This window comes from Glycine soja, chromosome 15 (genome assembly GCF_004193775.1).
Source record: "Glycine soja cultivar W05 chromosome 15, ASM419377v2, whole genome shotgun sequence".
Taxonomy (NCBI): Eukaryota; Viridiplantae; Streptophyta; class Magnoliopsida; order Fabales; family Fabaceae; genus Glycine; species Glycine soja.
Genome location: NC_041016.1, coordinates 18,002,193 through 18,018,197, shown reverse-complemented (window position 1 = coordinate 18,018,197; position 16,005 = coordinate 18,002,193). Strand labels below are relative to the sequence as shown.

Below are 16,005 nucleotides of genomic sequence, written 5' to 3'. Positions count from 1 at the left end.
ATTAATAAGTAACTGAAATGTAGAATTTGGTGGCAATAGGATGCATAACCATCCCTTCATAAAATAATAAAAAAAAAAGATGCAGAATCAAAACCCAAAATAAGGAAAAAAAAAGAGGAAAAGTAAGATGAATGTGAACAACACCACTCCCTTTGCTTCAGACATACTTTTTGATAGATAAATAGAAAGAGTTAAACATGCGTTTTGTAATATGAGTTAAAAACGCAGTGAAAATAAAAAGCTCTATTATGCCTTTTACCGTTTTACGGTCTTACGGAAATTCCACCTTTAAATAAATAAATAAACCTTCCGAGTCCCGCGCCAAAAACCATAACCGTTGTTGAACCTCCGAAAAACAAGACTCCCTCCAAGAAGAAAAATGCTGAAAGCCGTGGCGCCACTCTTCAGCCGTAGCCACAAGCAGCAGTCTCGGTCCTTCAAGGAGTACTACGCAGAGTGGTTCAACACCCTCAAGAACAACCACCTCCCCCTCCTCCGCCACTCCATCTCCGGCGACTCCCTCACCATTCTCTCCACCCACGTCGAGATGCTCCACCAGCACTTCCAGTCCTACTACCACGCCCTCGACGCCGCCGCCACCTCCGACGCCTCCCAGCTCCTCTCCCAGGAGTGGCGCAACTCCCTCGAGAAACCCCTCCTCTGGCTCGGCGACCTCCACCCCTCCCTCTTCACCAACCTCGCCCGCTCCTTCCTCCAAGACGAACATTCCCCCGACCACACCGACGACGAAGATGATTCCGATCCCCACCACCACCACCACCACCACCACCACTTTCCCCTCCCCGAACGCCCCTGGCAGGTTATACGCTTTTCCGTTTGTTAGTTTGCTTTTTTTAATTTTTAATTATTAATTTTTGTTAGAATGTGAGTTGAAAAATTCGAATGGGGAGTCTCTTTCTCTTTCTGTTAGTTAGAATGAATGAATAATAAAGCATTTTTTCTCTGTTAGTCTTTTGGGGTGATATTTGGTATTAATATCATGATAATAAAAATATGATATAATTTTTATTGGAGACTTATTTTGTTTTCTCTTTCTTTTCTTTGATTAATTTATCACAATTTACAATAATTCACGCATATTATTCTTTATGTACAGGTGGCGATGGCCTGGCGCAACCCTTCGGAGGCTCTAACTGCCCGCATGGACCAGATCGAGTGCGGCCTCCGCGTGATTGTACCGGCCCTTTCGGACCGCCTGAAACACGCGGAGGACGCATTCGTGGGCCGCGTAATGGGGAACTGGTTCCGCTGCCGTGACCATCATCACAAGGGCAGCGGAGCCTCGTCCAAGGTTGCTGTGGGGGCCGATGTGAAGGCCCACATGGAGGAGCTCGTGAGCGTGTTCCTCTACGCAAACCGCCTCAGGAGGAACGTGCTTGTGGACATACTTAGTGCCACCACCGTTTACCAGGCCGCGCTGTTTCTTGAAGGGTTGGCCCAGTTTCTTATTGGGTTCAGGGACCATGAGTTGGTGAACGCCGTTGAACACTGCAAGGCCTTGCCTCTCGCAAACAATAAACAGTGTCGTCCTCGCTGCCATTGATGATGATAATGCAACAGTGTATGTATCTATTTCGTTCCTCTCATTGTGATTGTGTTGAACTTTTCGTGGAAAAATACTGTGGAATGGATGGTTACTGTGTTTTAGGTTTAGCATTGATATTCTTTACAATTTTGTTGTTTGTATTTGATAAGATTTTTAGGTTTGGAAGATGACACTGGAGACTTAATTTCTGTGTCAATGGATTAATTACGTTTTGTATTTGTGGAGGGAATAAGTGTTAGTGAACACTGAACAGTTTCTTCAATTGAGGGAAATTTCTTTTAACAATGTTGATTGATTTGCAGTATTTGTATTTGTTGTCCGTAGACTAGTTACTGTCTCCATTAGCACATTTGTCCCTTTTTGATAATCCATTTATCTTATAAGAAAATTACGGATTTGTTGGAAACAAAAAAAGGTTTAAATTTAGAATGAGTTTTGCATCCCCTTTCACCACAAAGGGGAGAACAGTGTATATTGCTTTTGCATGCAGTCTATATGGCACTGGCACACATTGCAATTGATCCTTTATAGAATAAAACAGAGGAAAATGTTATATAGTGTTCATAGTAGAAATTTTAGTGTTTTGATATTGTTATTTTTTTATTAATAGATGAATGAGTTTCAATTTAGTGTGCCTAAATTTAGGCCAAAAAATAACTGTTAAGAAGTTCTTAGATTTGGCGGGTCTTTAAAATATAACCTCCTTTTCTTGGCAGCCCTTGTTTCGGTTTTGCCTTATACTTGCATTTAGAACATATAATTAATATGTATCTGAATTTCCTTTTAAACTAAAATATATGTTTCTAACTTAAAAGTTATTTGATAAAAAAGAACAAAAGGAGAAGAACCTTGTATAATGGAAAACAGGTGTCTACGGATTTCATGCATGCATTTAGAGATATCTTGAATGAATAAATAAATCGACAGGGTACTTGTATATGATACTGATCCGATCAACAAGTTAATGGTACTTTGAATGACTTCATTAATCATGAAACAAATTAGAGGTTCTGGGTTCAATAGATTTTTTGAAGTGATTAACTCAATGACACTTTTTTCCCGGAGAATTTTAAAGTGGAGAGGTTTTGGCATCAGTTATTCTGATTAGAATCAAAATCTTCTGAGCTAGGTTCAGCTCGCAATAGGGGTCAGTGTCACCAAATACAACTCAAGCAAAGAGCACTGTTAACAGTCCCTTTGTCTCTACCATGATTAATCAGTTTTTTGCTTGTTTGTTGATCCCTTTTTTATTAAAAAGAAAATGTATGAAACACTCTTAATTTTTAAACCATACTTGACAGGTTTATTATCTTGGTACGTGAAAATTGAAATAGCAGTAACTCACTGCTTTGTGTGGTCCTATGTCTGTTTTGGTGATTGAACTTCAGAACCTCTGTAATGGAAATAACATATTATAGTTTATATATATTTGGTAACTCTGCATACTTTTAAAGTTATACAAGCATGTTTTATATGCATCTTTGCATTGTAATCAAAATTAAACTTAACCAGAACATATAAAATAATTAAAAAATGGAAGAACGTAAAATTCTGGAAGATTTATATCAATCTTGCTCAAACCTGATTGCGAGCCAGGTACAGTACTGCCTTGGCAGGTGTTCTCGCATGGCTTAGCAGTGTAACAGAAATGCAGGACTCAGAAACCTGATTGATTGCATAATCTATCAAAGTAGGACATATTTAAAGCAAAATCATTTTAAAGGGTAAAAAAGTAAAATAAACCAGTCCAGGTCTCAATTGCCTTTTCTTACTTATTAGCTGATAAACCGATAGAGAAGATTTTGTATGAAATATTTGTCCATTTAATGAATGAGACCTGGAATGATTCATCTAAAATCAGAATATTATTATTTATTATCTGGACAAGAAGTCTAAGAGCTTAAAAAAATACACAACAAAATTTTATCACTGAAATGAATGTCTCTGTACTAGTATTTGATGTAAAAAATACAATAAGAGCAATTTTATGTTATCATATATTCAAGACTAGCTTCCTCACATTGGCCAGTTAGCTTTAGTAAAACAGCTTCCAGATTCAGTAGGATTGAACTTCAGAACCTGAGAATGGACAAATATTTCATGCAGATTTTTCTTTATCGGTTTATCAGCTAATCTTTGAAATCAAGACAACAATAACATTTTAGATGTAATCTGGTAATGTCAGCAGTTAGAGTGGAGCACAATATAGTTCACATGTATTTAGAGTAAGAGGAGGCATAAGTTACCAAGAAATATGAATAGTTGTCTTCAGTTCAAAGAAATTATTAGATGGTTCGAGATTATCATGTTGTAACTAATCTTTATATCACATATAATTAAGTATAATAATTATTTATTGTAAATTAATTAAAAAATTTAAATATGTATCACATAAAGATTGATTGGGACTATGGATGATAATCAAAGACTATCTAATAATAATTTCTTGGTCACAAGACTTGATTGGCTTTAAGGTTGTTAAGAATAAATAGCAAGGTTTTTAAAACGGGATTTAATTGGTTCAAGATTCAATGGTTTAATTATAGTTAAAGGGGTTTATATTTTTTAATATTATATAATATTTTAAGTAATAAAATAATATAAAATTATAAAAAAATTAGGATCTAAAAATTATAAATTAATAAAAATGACTAAATATATGTTTTTAAAGATAAATAATAATAATAGATGATAAAATAATTGATAATCATGTAAAATATTTAAGTATGTTTTTTAGTTATCTAAAAAATATTTTAAATTAAATAAAAAAAAATTGGAAAGGGACCGATCCTCGATCAGTTAATGTCTCATTTTTTTGGGATATCTGGTCAGATTTTCAAAACATTGGTAAATAGTAAGACCCTCTTTAATTCAACAAAAAATAAAGTAAGACACCATTTAAATTTAAAATTGAATTGTAGATATTATGATCGTGTTAGATTTAATTCCTACATTCAATAATAATTTTCGTGTTAGTTCATACACAAATAAATACTACATTTCATTTTGATTTTTATTAAAAAAAGGAACACTACATTTTGGTGTTGTCACCCAAGTCATTCTTCTTTTGTCCCTATATGAAAAACTCAGAACATATCATAACCTCAACAAATGACAAAATCCGATTTGTAAGTTGTAACACATTTTTATAGAAACCATATGTGAGAATTTTTTTTATGTATGAACTAGAACAAAAAATATGAAGTATAAGAACAAACTTTTTTAATCTAGCCTCCATTACTTTTTTTTTACTGTTAATATGAAAAGTAACAATAATAAGTGTGTAAAATAAATGATAATTATACAACGAGAAGTTTTTTTTTTTTTTGAAATAGCTAATTAATATATATCAAATAGGTAAAAAGGAGTACAGAAAGAGAATACAAGGTAGTGAAGGTACCAGGGGCACCTGTCCCAAAAGAGAAAAACGAACCTGTCAACCAAAGAAATACAAGGTTTCCTCTTTAGATATGCTAAAAATAGTTGTTATTGGAAAATAACAAGAAATTATTTTTATATTTACATCCTTAAATTAGTAATTGATAATAATATATTTTCTATAGAAAAATGAAGAACGATATGAAGAATTTCCTTTATACAATCGAGTATATTATTATATATTGAATTTTTTTATGCTTAATATAAAATAATCTTTTAGTATATATTTTTTTCTTAAAAAAATTATTTGTAATATTTTATTTGTGGCTCTATTTCTATTTATCATTAATATGTTTTGGCGTTTCATATTTAAAATATTCAAAAATTCAAACTCAAGAAATTTTATTTTGATACAGTCTGATGATTCAATCGAATAAAACTAGTATATATAAAAATTATAAATTTTAAAATAATATTAATTTTTTTATATATGAAATATATTCCAAAACGAAAAAGGACGAAAGGGAGATGTTAATAGAGGCAAATTTTCCTGTTTGGGGTTCTTTTACAAAAAATTTCCCAAACTAGGGCTGTTTTAGAAGTATTTTCCGGGGGGTGCTGTTTTTGCACGTACCCAGCATGGGACGCGCCAGTAGAACTGGTGACTTCATGCATGGCAGACAAGTGTCGAAGGTTGGAGGGACGCGCTAACCTGATTGGCGATTTGACCCTGTCTTGCAAAACGCCAGTGGTGTTGGCGCTTTGACCCTGTCTTGTCCCGTCAAGCAGCAGCAGCAGCAGCAGAAGGCAGCAGAGCTAGGTGCAGGGAAACACAATTCCCATTGGCGCTTCGTGCCTGCTGAAGGTGCTGGTGCTGGTGCCATTGGCGTTTTGCCTTGTTCTTTCGTTTATAAACTGCGTTTTGGCCTTCAATTGTTTGCCTGCATTCCTTGCTCCTTGCTTTCAAGTTTGCTTGTTATCCAAAAGAGTGAAATATTGTGTGGAGAGAGAACTGCTTGGTTAGTGGTGTTCTTGTTGGTGTTCTTCCATTTTCGTAAAAAAATTTGTAAGTTATTTATTGAATCTTTTGTATGTTTTTTTTATATAGATGTTTATATTCTGATAATAAAATGGTTTTAGGTAGTGTAAGATAATAATTTTGTATAGTTTAGGTAGTGTAAGATAATAATAACTTTGTATAGTTTAGGTAGTGTAAGATAATAATAATTTTGTATAGTTTAGTTTCAATTCTTAATGTTATAGGGTAGATTAGATTTAGTTTAAAATTTTTATATGGTAAATTAGGAATAATTTTTTATATGGTAAATTAGGAATAATTTTATATGATAGATTAAGTTTAGTTGAAATTTTTTATATAGGTTTAGGTACCATAATTTAATAATTTTAGATTAGGAATAATTTTAGGTACCATAACTTATTAAGTTTAGATTAGCTTTAATTTAAATTTTGTATATGGTAGATTACATTTAGTTTAAATATTTGATCATAGATTAGAAATAATTTTAAGTATTGTAAATTATTAATTTAAAAATAGGTTTGAATTAAATTTTTTATATTACGTTAATTTTAATTTTAATTATTATTAGTTTCATATGTTATGTTTAAATTATAATAGTTTTACGTATTTTAAATTATTGATGTTGCATGTTAAATTATTTTACTCATAATTATTTGAAGTCATTAATTTTGTATATGGTAGATTACATTTAGTTTAAATATTTATTATGATAGATTAAGAATAATTGTATGTAATGTAAATTAGTAATTTTAAATTAGGTTAGAATTAAATTTTTTATATTACGTTAGTTTTAGTTATTATTAGTTTCATATGTTATGTTTAAATTAGAATAGTTTTACGTATTTTAAATTAGTGATGTTGTATGTTAAATTATTTTACTCGTAATTATTTGAAGTCATTAATTTTGTATATGGTAGATTACATTTAGTTTAAATATTTGTTATGATAGATTAAGAATAATTTTATGTAGAGTAAATTAGTAATTTTAAATTAGGTTAGAATTAAATTTTTTATACTACATTAGTGTTAGTTATTATTATTAGTTTCATATGTTATGTTTAAACTAGAATAGTTTTACGTATTTTAAATTATTGATTTTGTATGTTAAATTATTTTACTCGCAATTATTCGAAGTCATTAATTTATATATTTAAATTTATATTTGTTTGTAATTTAATTTATTTATAGAATATATATGAATTAGGTTATTTGTATAATATATTTTGTTATTGAAATTTAAAAAATATAATTTCTTATTTATTTTAATTAATTTTTTGTAAATATACTTAATTTGTGTATGTATAATTAATGTATAAATTTTATCGTCAATTAATTGTATTATATTTTATTTTGTAGGATCTATAGCATCTTCGTTGTCATGCTCATCAAGTATACAAACTAGGTCTGGTCCAATTGATGGTGAGGTGTTGTGGATGCAACCCAAGCATGTTTCAGAACATGTTTGGAATGGGAAACCAGACAGAAAACTACACATCAGACGAGCAGTCCCGACTTATCAAGGTGAAGAACAAATACCAGAGGAAATTGTTCCTCTGCTTCGACAATGTGGGTTTTATTGGATCATGAAGATGGGATACCTAAAGATAAATGCGGCCTTAATTAGTGCGTTCATTGAAAGATGGAGGCCCGAAACCCACACGTTTCACCTGAGATGCGGAGAGGCTACCATTACTCTCCAAGATGTGTCAGTTTTATTAGGTCTACGTACTGACGGGGCACCATTAATTGATTCAACAAATCTTGTTTGGGCCGATTTGTGTGAAGAATTATTAGGAGTCAGACCACAGGAAGGCGAAATTGAAGGCAGTGTCGTCAAATTAAGTTGGTTGGCTCACCATTTTTCTCACATAAATATTGACGAGGGTAACGTTGAGCAATTACAAAGGTTTACCCGTGCGTGGATCCTTCGATTCATAGGAGGTGTCCTCTTTGTTAACAAAAGTAGTAGCAGAGTTTCCTTAAGGTACCTACAATTTTTACGTGACTTTGAACAGTGCAGCATGTATGCGTGGGGACCTGCCATGCTTGCATATTTATATAGAGAGATGTGCAGCGCCACCGATTACAAAGTTAAATCAATCGGAGGTATGTGCATCTTAATCCAAATGTGGGCATGGGAACGATGCACGACTTTGGCTCCAAAGAGGACGCCTCCCGTCATAGAAAATAAACCACTTGGACACAGGTTTGTCATTTAAAAAATTAGATTTGTATTGAAAATATTTAATGATGGAACGTGTTGACAATGATGATTTCATTTTTATTGTAGGTGGCTGCGACGTGGAAATCAGCATATTGGCAATGATGATCTTAGAGTTTTTCGTCGCAAATTGGATCTGATGAAACGACATGAGGTAAGAAGATCGTAATGTATTGGTTAAATGAAATTTTAATATGTTATGTTTGACTGAAAATTGACAAGTGTGTTGTTATATGCAGTTTGTCTAGGAGCCATACACAGCAACTGTGATGGCAGCGTTGCCTCCAATTTGTGTGGTTGGAAGTGTAGCCTGGTTCGCGGGTGGTGCCACTGGTTTGTTTCCATGTTGTTGAGTGGCACCAACCCGATAGAGTTTTACGACAATTTGGATTGCAACAACCTATTCCCGGGTGTCCTTCGCAACCGCAGAATCTCCATGGCATAACGCTCAAAGGCAAACAAGATGAGAATTGGTTCCACCTGTTGGCCTCAATCATTAGTCAGTGGAACAATCAAGCTGAGTTTCAGGTCGACGTTTATCCTCGATAGGAGGGCCTACTGGGTTTTAACTCGGATTACATGGTGTGGTATAGGCGTAAAACAAAGATGTTTGTCGATCCAAACAATGCAAACACAACTGCATTGGTATTTATCTGTTTTTCAATGTTTAACTTCTAATTATATTGTTAAGCATGACCATTAATTTGTTGACGCTAATAATTGCAAGGTGAAGTTGTGGAGACTTTACAGTATATGGTGTCTCCACAAGGGAGGAACACATGGACAGTTGATGATCTCGTGCCTTACGTGGATAAGTTAGCGATTATATCAGAAGAGCAAGAAAGAATCACTGAGCCAGTGTCACATGGTCCAGCATCAAAGCGTGAATTCCCAGCTCAAGAGTTTCACATTCTTCAGTCCAGTGTTGAAACTCGAGGCATAGGCAGACGAAGGGAGGCTGTTGAAGGTCAACAATATTCCCAACAAATGATGGAGCGTGGCCATGGAATGTATTACACGACGAAATTTTATGTGGCGCATCAATATTCACAGATATATCAGTATCCTTTTGAAGTTTATGTGGCCCAACAATATTCACAAATGTATCAGTATCCTTTTGAAGTTCATCACACTGATACTTCTGCGAGCGAACATTCGTTCGGTGGTGTTGTGGAAACACAGCCTCATTTTTCATGGCCCACTATGACTCCTTCACAGCAGCACGATGCCCCCATGGCAACACCTAATGCCCCATTTGCTCCGCAATGGAATGTACCCGGAGCAATACCTAATATGGGCGACTTATTAGGTGTTGATTTGCGTCAGGAGTTTTCTGCTGAGGCTGAGTAAGCAGAAGCGGGGAGACAACGCGGCAGAAGAAATCCTGATCGTCAAGCGCGAAGATAGGATCGACCATGTGGCACATCCTCACGACATCACGAACGCCATAATGACTGATTTTTATGTCTGTGTGTAAATTTGTTGTTGTTTGTAAGACATTTGATTTTGACAGTTAATCTATCGCATCTCATTTATTATGCCTTACTAATGTATAGAGTTTATGTGGCGCATCAAACTATAATAATAAACAAAGTTTAAAAAAAAACTAAATTAGAAAAATGGGTTAAGGCTTAGTGTTAGGTTTAAGGCTTGGTGTTTTGTATTAGGGGTTAGGGTTAGGATTAGGGTTAGGGCTTAGGGGTTTAGGGAGTAGGGATTAGGATTAGGGGTTACGGTTAGGGTTATGTTTTTGGGATTAGGGTTTGGGTTAGGGTTAGTTTTTAGGGATTACAGATTAGGGATGTGTCTAATGGGTTGGGGTTGGGGTTAGGGTTTTGGGGTAGGGTTAGGGTTACGGTTTAGGGTTTAGGGCTTAGTGTGTTGGATTAGGGGTTTGGGGTTTGGTGTAGGGTTAGAGATAGGGTTAGGGCTCAGGGGATTAAGGCTTAGGGTTTTGGATTAGGGGTTATGAGTAGGGTTTATGGTTATGTTTTTAACTAATGAATTCATGGAACCCCACAAATAGCTAATGTATAGAGTTTATGTGGCGCATCAAACTATAATAATAAACAAAGTATAAAAATAAAACTAAAGTACACAAATGAAAAATAAGTAGTTTTAGTAACTAAAGCCGAACACCAACACCAGATGTTTTTAAGGCATTGACTAAGACCATAGTTCATCATTGTAGATAGTTCTCCTTTAGTATCAATTTGAATACCCCTAACTACAGCATTGGACTTCCCACTTTCACTAAACCTAGGTTTAGGGTTGAGGTGTTAGGGGTTTGGATTAGGGATTAGGGTTAGGGTTTGGTGGGTTGGGATTAGGGTTTAATGTGTTGGGAGAAGGGTTTAGGTGGTTCAGGGTTAGGGTTAGGGTTTAGGTGTTTTGGGGTTAGGGTTTAGTGTGTTGGGGCAGGGTTAGTGTTTGGTGTGTTGGGATTAGGGTTTAGGTGTTTTCGGGTTAGGGTTTAGTGTGTTGGGGTAGGGTTAGGGTTTGGTGGGTTGGGATTAGGGTTTAGTGTGTTGGGAGAAGGGTTTAGGTGGTTCGGGGTTAGGGTTTCGGTGTTTTCGGGTTAGGGTTTAGTGTGTTGGGGCAGGGTTAGGGTTGGTGGGTTGGGATTAGGGTTTAGTGTGTTTGGGGAAGGTTTTAGGTGGTTCGGGGTTAGGGTTTAGTGTGTTGGGCTTAGGGTTTAGATGGTTTGGGGTTTAGGTGGTTTAGGGCTTAGGGTTAATGTGTTGGGCCTAGGGTTTAGGTGGTTTGGGGTAGGGTTTAGTGTGTTGGGCTTAGGGTTTAGGTGTTTTGTGGTTAGGGTTAGTGTGTCGGGGTTAGGGTTTATGTGTTTTGTGCTTAGGGTTTAGTGTGTTGGGGTTAGGGTTTAGGTGTTAGGGTTAGGTTTAGGGTTAGGTTTGAGGATTAGGGTTTATGGATGTGTTTTTAAGTAACAAATTCATTGAAACCCACAAATAGCTAATGTACACAAACCAAAATAAGTAACTAACAAATTTATTCAACCCCACAAATTCAATACATTGAAGAGAACTTAAACAAATACAAGTCACTCGACTAACATACATAAATCAATGATTTGAACAACTCCCACGCTCAGATTGCATTGGACAGCGACGCCTGTTATGCCCTTTGGCTCCACATCTACTGCATTTTATTCGGTGCTCAGATGGTTCGACCCAATCCATCTCATTCCTTATCCTTGTTGATTTTGGCCGACCTTTCGCACGAATTGTAATTGGGTCAGGGATAAGTGTCCATGCGTCATTAGAAGGAGGAATAGCCGCTTCATTCCCAAGAGGCCACCATTGTGCGGAGTAAGCTTTTAAGATGTTCTCATTTGTATAAACAACATCTATATATTGGTAGTAGTTCAGGCTCACGTAACCACAAGCTGCAATAATATGTGAACATGGATAGTGAAGCGCAGAATACCTTCCGCATTGACAATAATGACCATTCAAGTTAACTGCCCACTTTTGTCCGCCACGTTGCGTAATAGGATTGAAGGTCTCCTCTACTTCAAACCTTGTGGAGTGGATGTCATACACGCGAACGATGTGTGAACAAGCTTGTTCTTGATTTTTTCTAAGTTCTTTAACAAGCTTTGAACAATATACTTGTCCTTCATTTAACTGTCTCTGGGCTTGGCGGCCACGCTCAACAAAGTACTTTCGACACCTACTGTACGTTGATTTGACCAAGGCCGTTATGGGAATGTTGCGACAATCCTTCAAAACCTTATTGATACATTCTGAGAGGTTGGTTGTCATGTGGCCATATCGACGTCCTTTTGTATCATAAGCCATCGTCCATTTTTCCTTTGAAATTCGATCAATCCATGTTGCTATGGCTGGACTCAGTTCACGAAATTTTTCTAAATTTTGATAAAAAATGTGCTTGCAAGGAGTGTAGGCTGCATAAAATTAGTTATGAATAACAATTTTAAGTATATATGAAAGTTAAATAAAAGTGACCATCAAATATGAAATCTTACCCAATTTCTTCAACATTTCTTTTTGTTTGGCATTATTGAATTTCCGATTGAAGTTGCTTGCTATGTGTCACACGCAATAGACATGATAACCGTGGGGAGGTTGCCAACCAAGTGCTTCGTTAGCGACAACGGACTTTATACTCGCGTGTCGATCAGATATCAGACAAATACCATTTTTATCAGTGACGTGTTCACGCAAGTGTGCCAAAAACATGGCCACGCTGTCAACGTCTCACCTTCAACCACCGCGAATGCTAGAGGAAGGACACCACCATTTCCATCTTGTGATGTGGTCATTAAAAGGGTCCCACGGTATTTGCCGTACAAATGTGTGCCGTCAACTTGTATGATTGGCTTACAGTACTTGAAAGCTTCTTTACATTGCCCAAAAGTCCAAAAAACTCTATGAAACTGACGGTGTTCGCGACTAACCGTATTCCCAACGATAAAATCGTCATGTAGTACTTGAAAATATGATCCAGGAGAATGATTTTGCATGTGTGTTAGCCACGACGAAAGTTTCGCATATGACTCATCCCAATCGCCATATTCAATTGCAATGGCTTTCTATTTCGCCAACCAAGCTTTTTTGTACAACACCTTGTACGCAAATTCACTGTTAATCCTCTCTTGAATCAAAGAAATTTTTATTGATGGATCTTCTCTGATCATGCCTGTCAATAACATAACAAAATTTAAATGACAATTAACAAAAAATGAACATAATATGAACATAAAATATGTACCTACTACACAAGTGGCAATTAAATCAGAATCAAGTTTCTCGTGATCTTGTGTCATGGTCATATTCAGACATGTGTGTGGTCCACCCCATTGTGTGACTTTCCACGTATCTGTTTTTTTAGATAAAATTGCCCTCATATAGAAAGGGCAAGGACACTCTGCATTTTTATTCAAGCAACAAACCACATACTTGTTCGTTTTGCTTTCAACAACTTTGAAACTTTGATGCACCTTCATAACATATTGTTTGACTGCATTTTTGACCGCATCTTTACTATCAAATTCCATGCCAACATATAATTCTTGGCCAACATTAAAGGTCGACGGCATCTCCAAACCGCAAATGTCCTCCTCATCAGGATAACTCCAGTTGATATTGTTATAATGTAAGGCATTATTCCAAAATGGATTTTCAATTCATTGTGCACCTAACAATTCAAAATAAAATAAAAAATCAAATAATACTTATTTAGCATTAAATACAATTGTCATCAAATAATAAATGTATTGTCTAATTTTTTTATACAACAAATTATACCTTTTGCTGGGTGAACAATTCTTACTGGTTGAGGAATGTTGGTGACTTCATCGTCTGTATCAGATATACCGTCAACACTGTCATCTTCGTCTAAAGACTCTTCAATGTATGAGTTAGACACAAGATAATCATCATCATCATCATCATCATCATCGTCTTCGTCAATATGTAAATTGCTCATATTTGTTGCCGGTTGTGTCTCATCATTAGATAAATAATTTCCACATGATGTAAGCGAATTGGCAGAATGAAACATTGAACCACCAGCCACATCCTTTTCTATGTACAATTCCAGAACTGACATTTGGTCTTGTTTAAAACTTTCCAGCATCGTTTCAACATCTTCGTCATCACAAATTTGCAAGGCAATATATTTTCCTGACACTAAAAATCTATAGCTAATAGCAGAAATAATTTCATTATTTTGTAACTTTACCTTATCTCCAATTTTTTTCTTCAAAGCATTGAAACTAATTCCACGTTTAATCTGAATCGCTTTTTTACTGTCTTCAAATATTACACCATCATTATCTTCATATACCCTTCCATTGAAATATAACACTGTTATAACCGAATTCATCATGTACCTACAAAAACAATATTTTAACATGTCAAATAAATTACAAAATGGGTATCACAAAAAGTCATTACTGAAACTTCAAAATAAAACTTTATTTTAAAAAAAAATTAACTTCAAATCAATTTCACATTAAGACACTTTAAAAAAAATTAACAATTTCAATGTAGTAATTTTAAACTAATCAAGATGTAATTAAAATTATTAACTTTAAATAAATTTCAAATCAACACACTTAAATAACACAAACGATTTTATAAAACTTTAAATCAAAACTAATAAAATGTAATCACAAAAGATCTCTTTATTAGAACTTCACATTCAATTTCTCTTTTAAAAAAATTTAATTAACTTCAAATTAATTTTATGGGACAAACTTAAAAAAAATGAACAATTTCAAGATAGTCATTTTTAACAGAAAATTTAATAATTCATTAAAGAAGTTAGTAGTATAAATAATTAATCTTAACCATTAATAACTTTAAAATGGAAAAAGGTAATTACAAAATTACTACAAATATAATCAAATATTTGTAGTACGAGAAAAAACAAAGCATCAAATAACACTTTCAAGTTCAACGTTTCTAAATTTTTAACACACCAACAAACCAACCTAATCTAATTAAAAAAATACTACAACTTCATATTAAAAAAAAAAATTTGTACTCAAAATACTTCAAATAAATATCATCTATAATTTTTTTTTAGTCAAAGTTCAAACGTTCATCAACACCAACCTAATTTAATTAAAAAAATAATACAAATTTCATATACAAAATATTTTCTTCAAATAAACATCCTTACACAATTTTTCTGTTTATTTTTTACATTTAAACACACACTAACAAGCATTTTAAACATAAAAGCTAATATAATTTTTTTTAAAAAAATGCTTCATACCACAGAAATTTCCAAAGCCACCAAAATGCCAAAGCTACGAAAACGAAAGCAAAATGTTCAAAGGGAAAGCGTTGAAGAAAAAACATAAAAGCTAATATAATTTTTTTAAAAAAAATGCTTCATTCCACAGAAATTTCCAAAGACACCAAAATGCCAAAGCTACGAAAACGAAAGCAAAATGTTCAAAGGGAAAGCGCTGAAGAAATGTAGAAGACTTTGGGTATTGACTGGGTATTTAAACACCTTCAAACGCCATCACCATTGGCGTTTTCATGTAAGTCGCAGGAACCAATGGCGCCTCACTCTTCCAAAATCGCAACCACCACTGGCGCCTCCCTGCTGCAGGCCAGTCTGCAACGCTGCAACCTAGGGCTACGCATTTGACTGAGCCAGGCATCACCAAGTCGCCACTACTGTTGGCGCTTCCAAAGCCACCTCAGCAAAAGGGGACGCGCTGCTGGGAATGGCGCTTCCATGCATGGCCTGATACGTACGAAACAGCACCCCATGGGAAATACTTCCAAAACAGCCCTAGTTTGGGAAATTCTTTGTAAAAGAACCCCAAACAGGGAAATGTGCCGTTAATAGATACCTGCCATCACTGTTTCCTTTGCTCTTTTTGAAGGGAATATGAGTCCCAAAACTAATGAGAGCCCATCATTGCCCCAATATGACATTCAACTTTCTTAGTTTTCTTTTTCACTTTTCAAATTGCAAATGATTTTGTTTTTGGAATAGCGAAAGGAAATAAATTTCACCATAGTCAAATTAATAAATATTCCTTATCAACAAATGCCAACGATTCACGTCTTATCATAACTACGTAGTTCTTAGGCAAGTTGGCCCAACCAATTTGCTTGGACTCGTTTCCTATTCACTACCACATTTATTGGCTTTTGGTGATGGAACAAATTAGAGGATACCAAATGGTCAAAATCTCAAAAGAAATAATGGTCCCTCCTATCTAATCTTTATTTTTCTTGCAAAGGTGTAACATACAAAACAATAAACTTTATGAGCCTCCGTAACATT

The 16,005-nt window shown here is 34.8% G+C and overlaps 2 protein-coding genes across 2 annotated transcripts; both read left to right on the top strand.

Moving 5' to 3' along the window:
• The first annotated feature begins 21 nt into the window (after window positions 1–21).
• On the top strand, window positions 22–1,877 carry LOC114387357 (protein INAPERTURATE POLLEN1). Its single transcript, XM_028347532.1, has 2 exons — window positions 22–820; window positions 1,118–1,877. Exons 1-2 carry the CDS (start codon window positions 380–382, stop codon window positions 1,562–1,564), a joined length of 888 nt encoding a protein of 295 aa, XP_028203333.1. The 5' UTR covers window positions 22–379; the 3' UTR covers window positions 1,565–1,877.
• A 3,707-nt stretch (window positions 1,878–5,584) lies between these two features.
• Window positions 5,585–15,527, top strand: LOC114385916 (serine/threonine-protein phosphatase 7 long form homolog). The gene is made up of 6 exons (XM_028345949.1): window positions 5,585–5,638; window positions 5,735–5,912; window positions 7,341–8,190; window positions 8,275–8,339; window positions 13,498–13,533; window positions 15,253–15,527. Exons 1-6 carry the CDS (start codon window positions 5,585–5,587, stop codon window positions 15,525–15,527), a joined length of 1,458 nt encoding a protein of 485 aa, XP_028201750.1.
• Window positions 15,528–16,005: the final 478 nt, after the last annotated feature.

What these genes read in the sequence shown, in the direction of transcription:
- LOC114387357 (XM_028347532.1), top strand. Translation starts at nt 380, where the DNA reads ATGCTGAAAGCCGTGGCGCCACTCTTCAGCCGTAGCCACAAGCAGCAG. An exon ending in TCCCCGAACGCCCCTGGCAG is followed by an intron (nt 821 to 1,117) that starts GTTATACGCTTT and finishes CTTTATGTACAG; the next exon opens with GTGGCGATGGCCTGGCGCAA.
- LOC114385916 (XM_028345949.1), top strand. Translation starts at nt 5,585, where the DNA reads ATGGGACGCGCCAGTAGAACTGGTGACTTCATGCATGGCAGACAAGTG. An exon ending in ATGGCAGACAAGTGTCGAAG is followed by an intron (nt 5,639 to 5,734) that starts GTTGGAGGGACG and finishes CCCGTCAAGCAG; the next exon opens with CAGCAGCAGCAGCAGAAGGC. An exon ending in TCCTTGCTCCTTGCTTTCAA is followed by an intron (nt 5,913 to 7,340) that starts GTTTGCTTGTTA and finishes TTTATTTTGTAG; the next exon opens with GATCTATAGCATCTTCGTTG.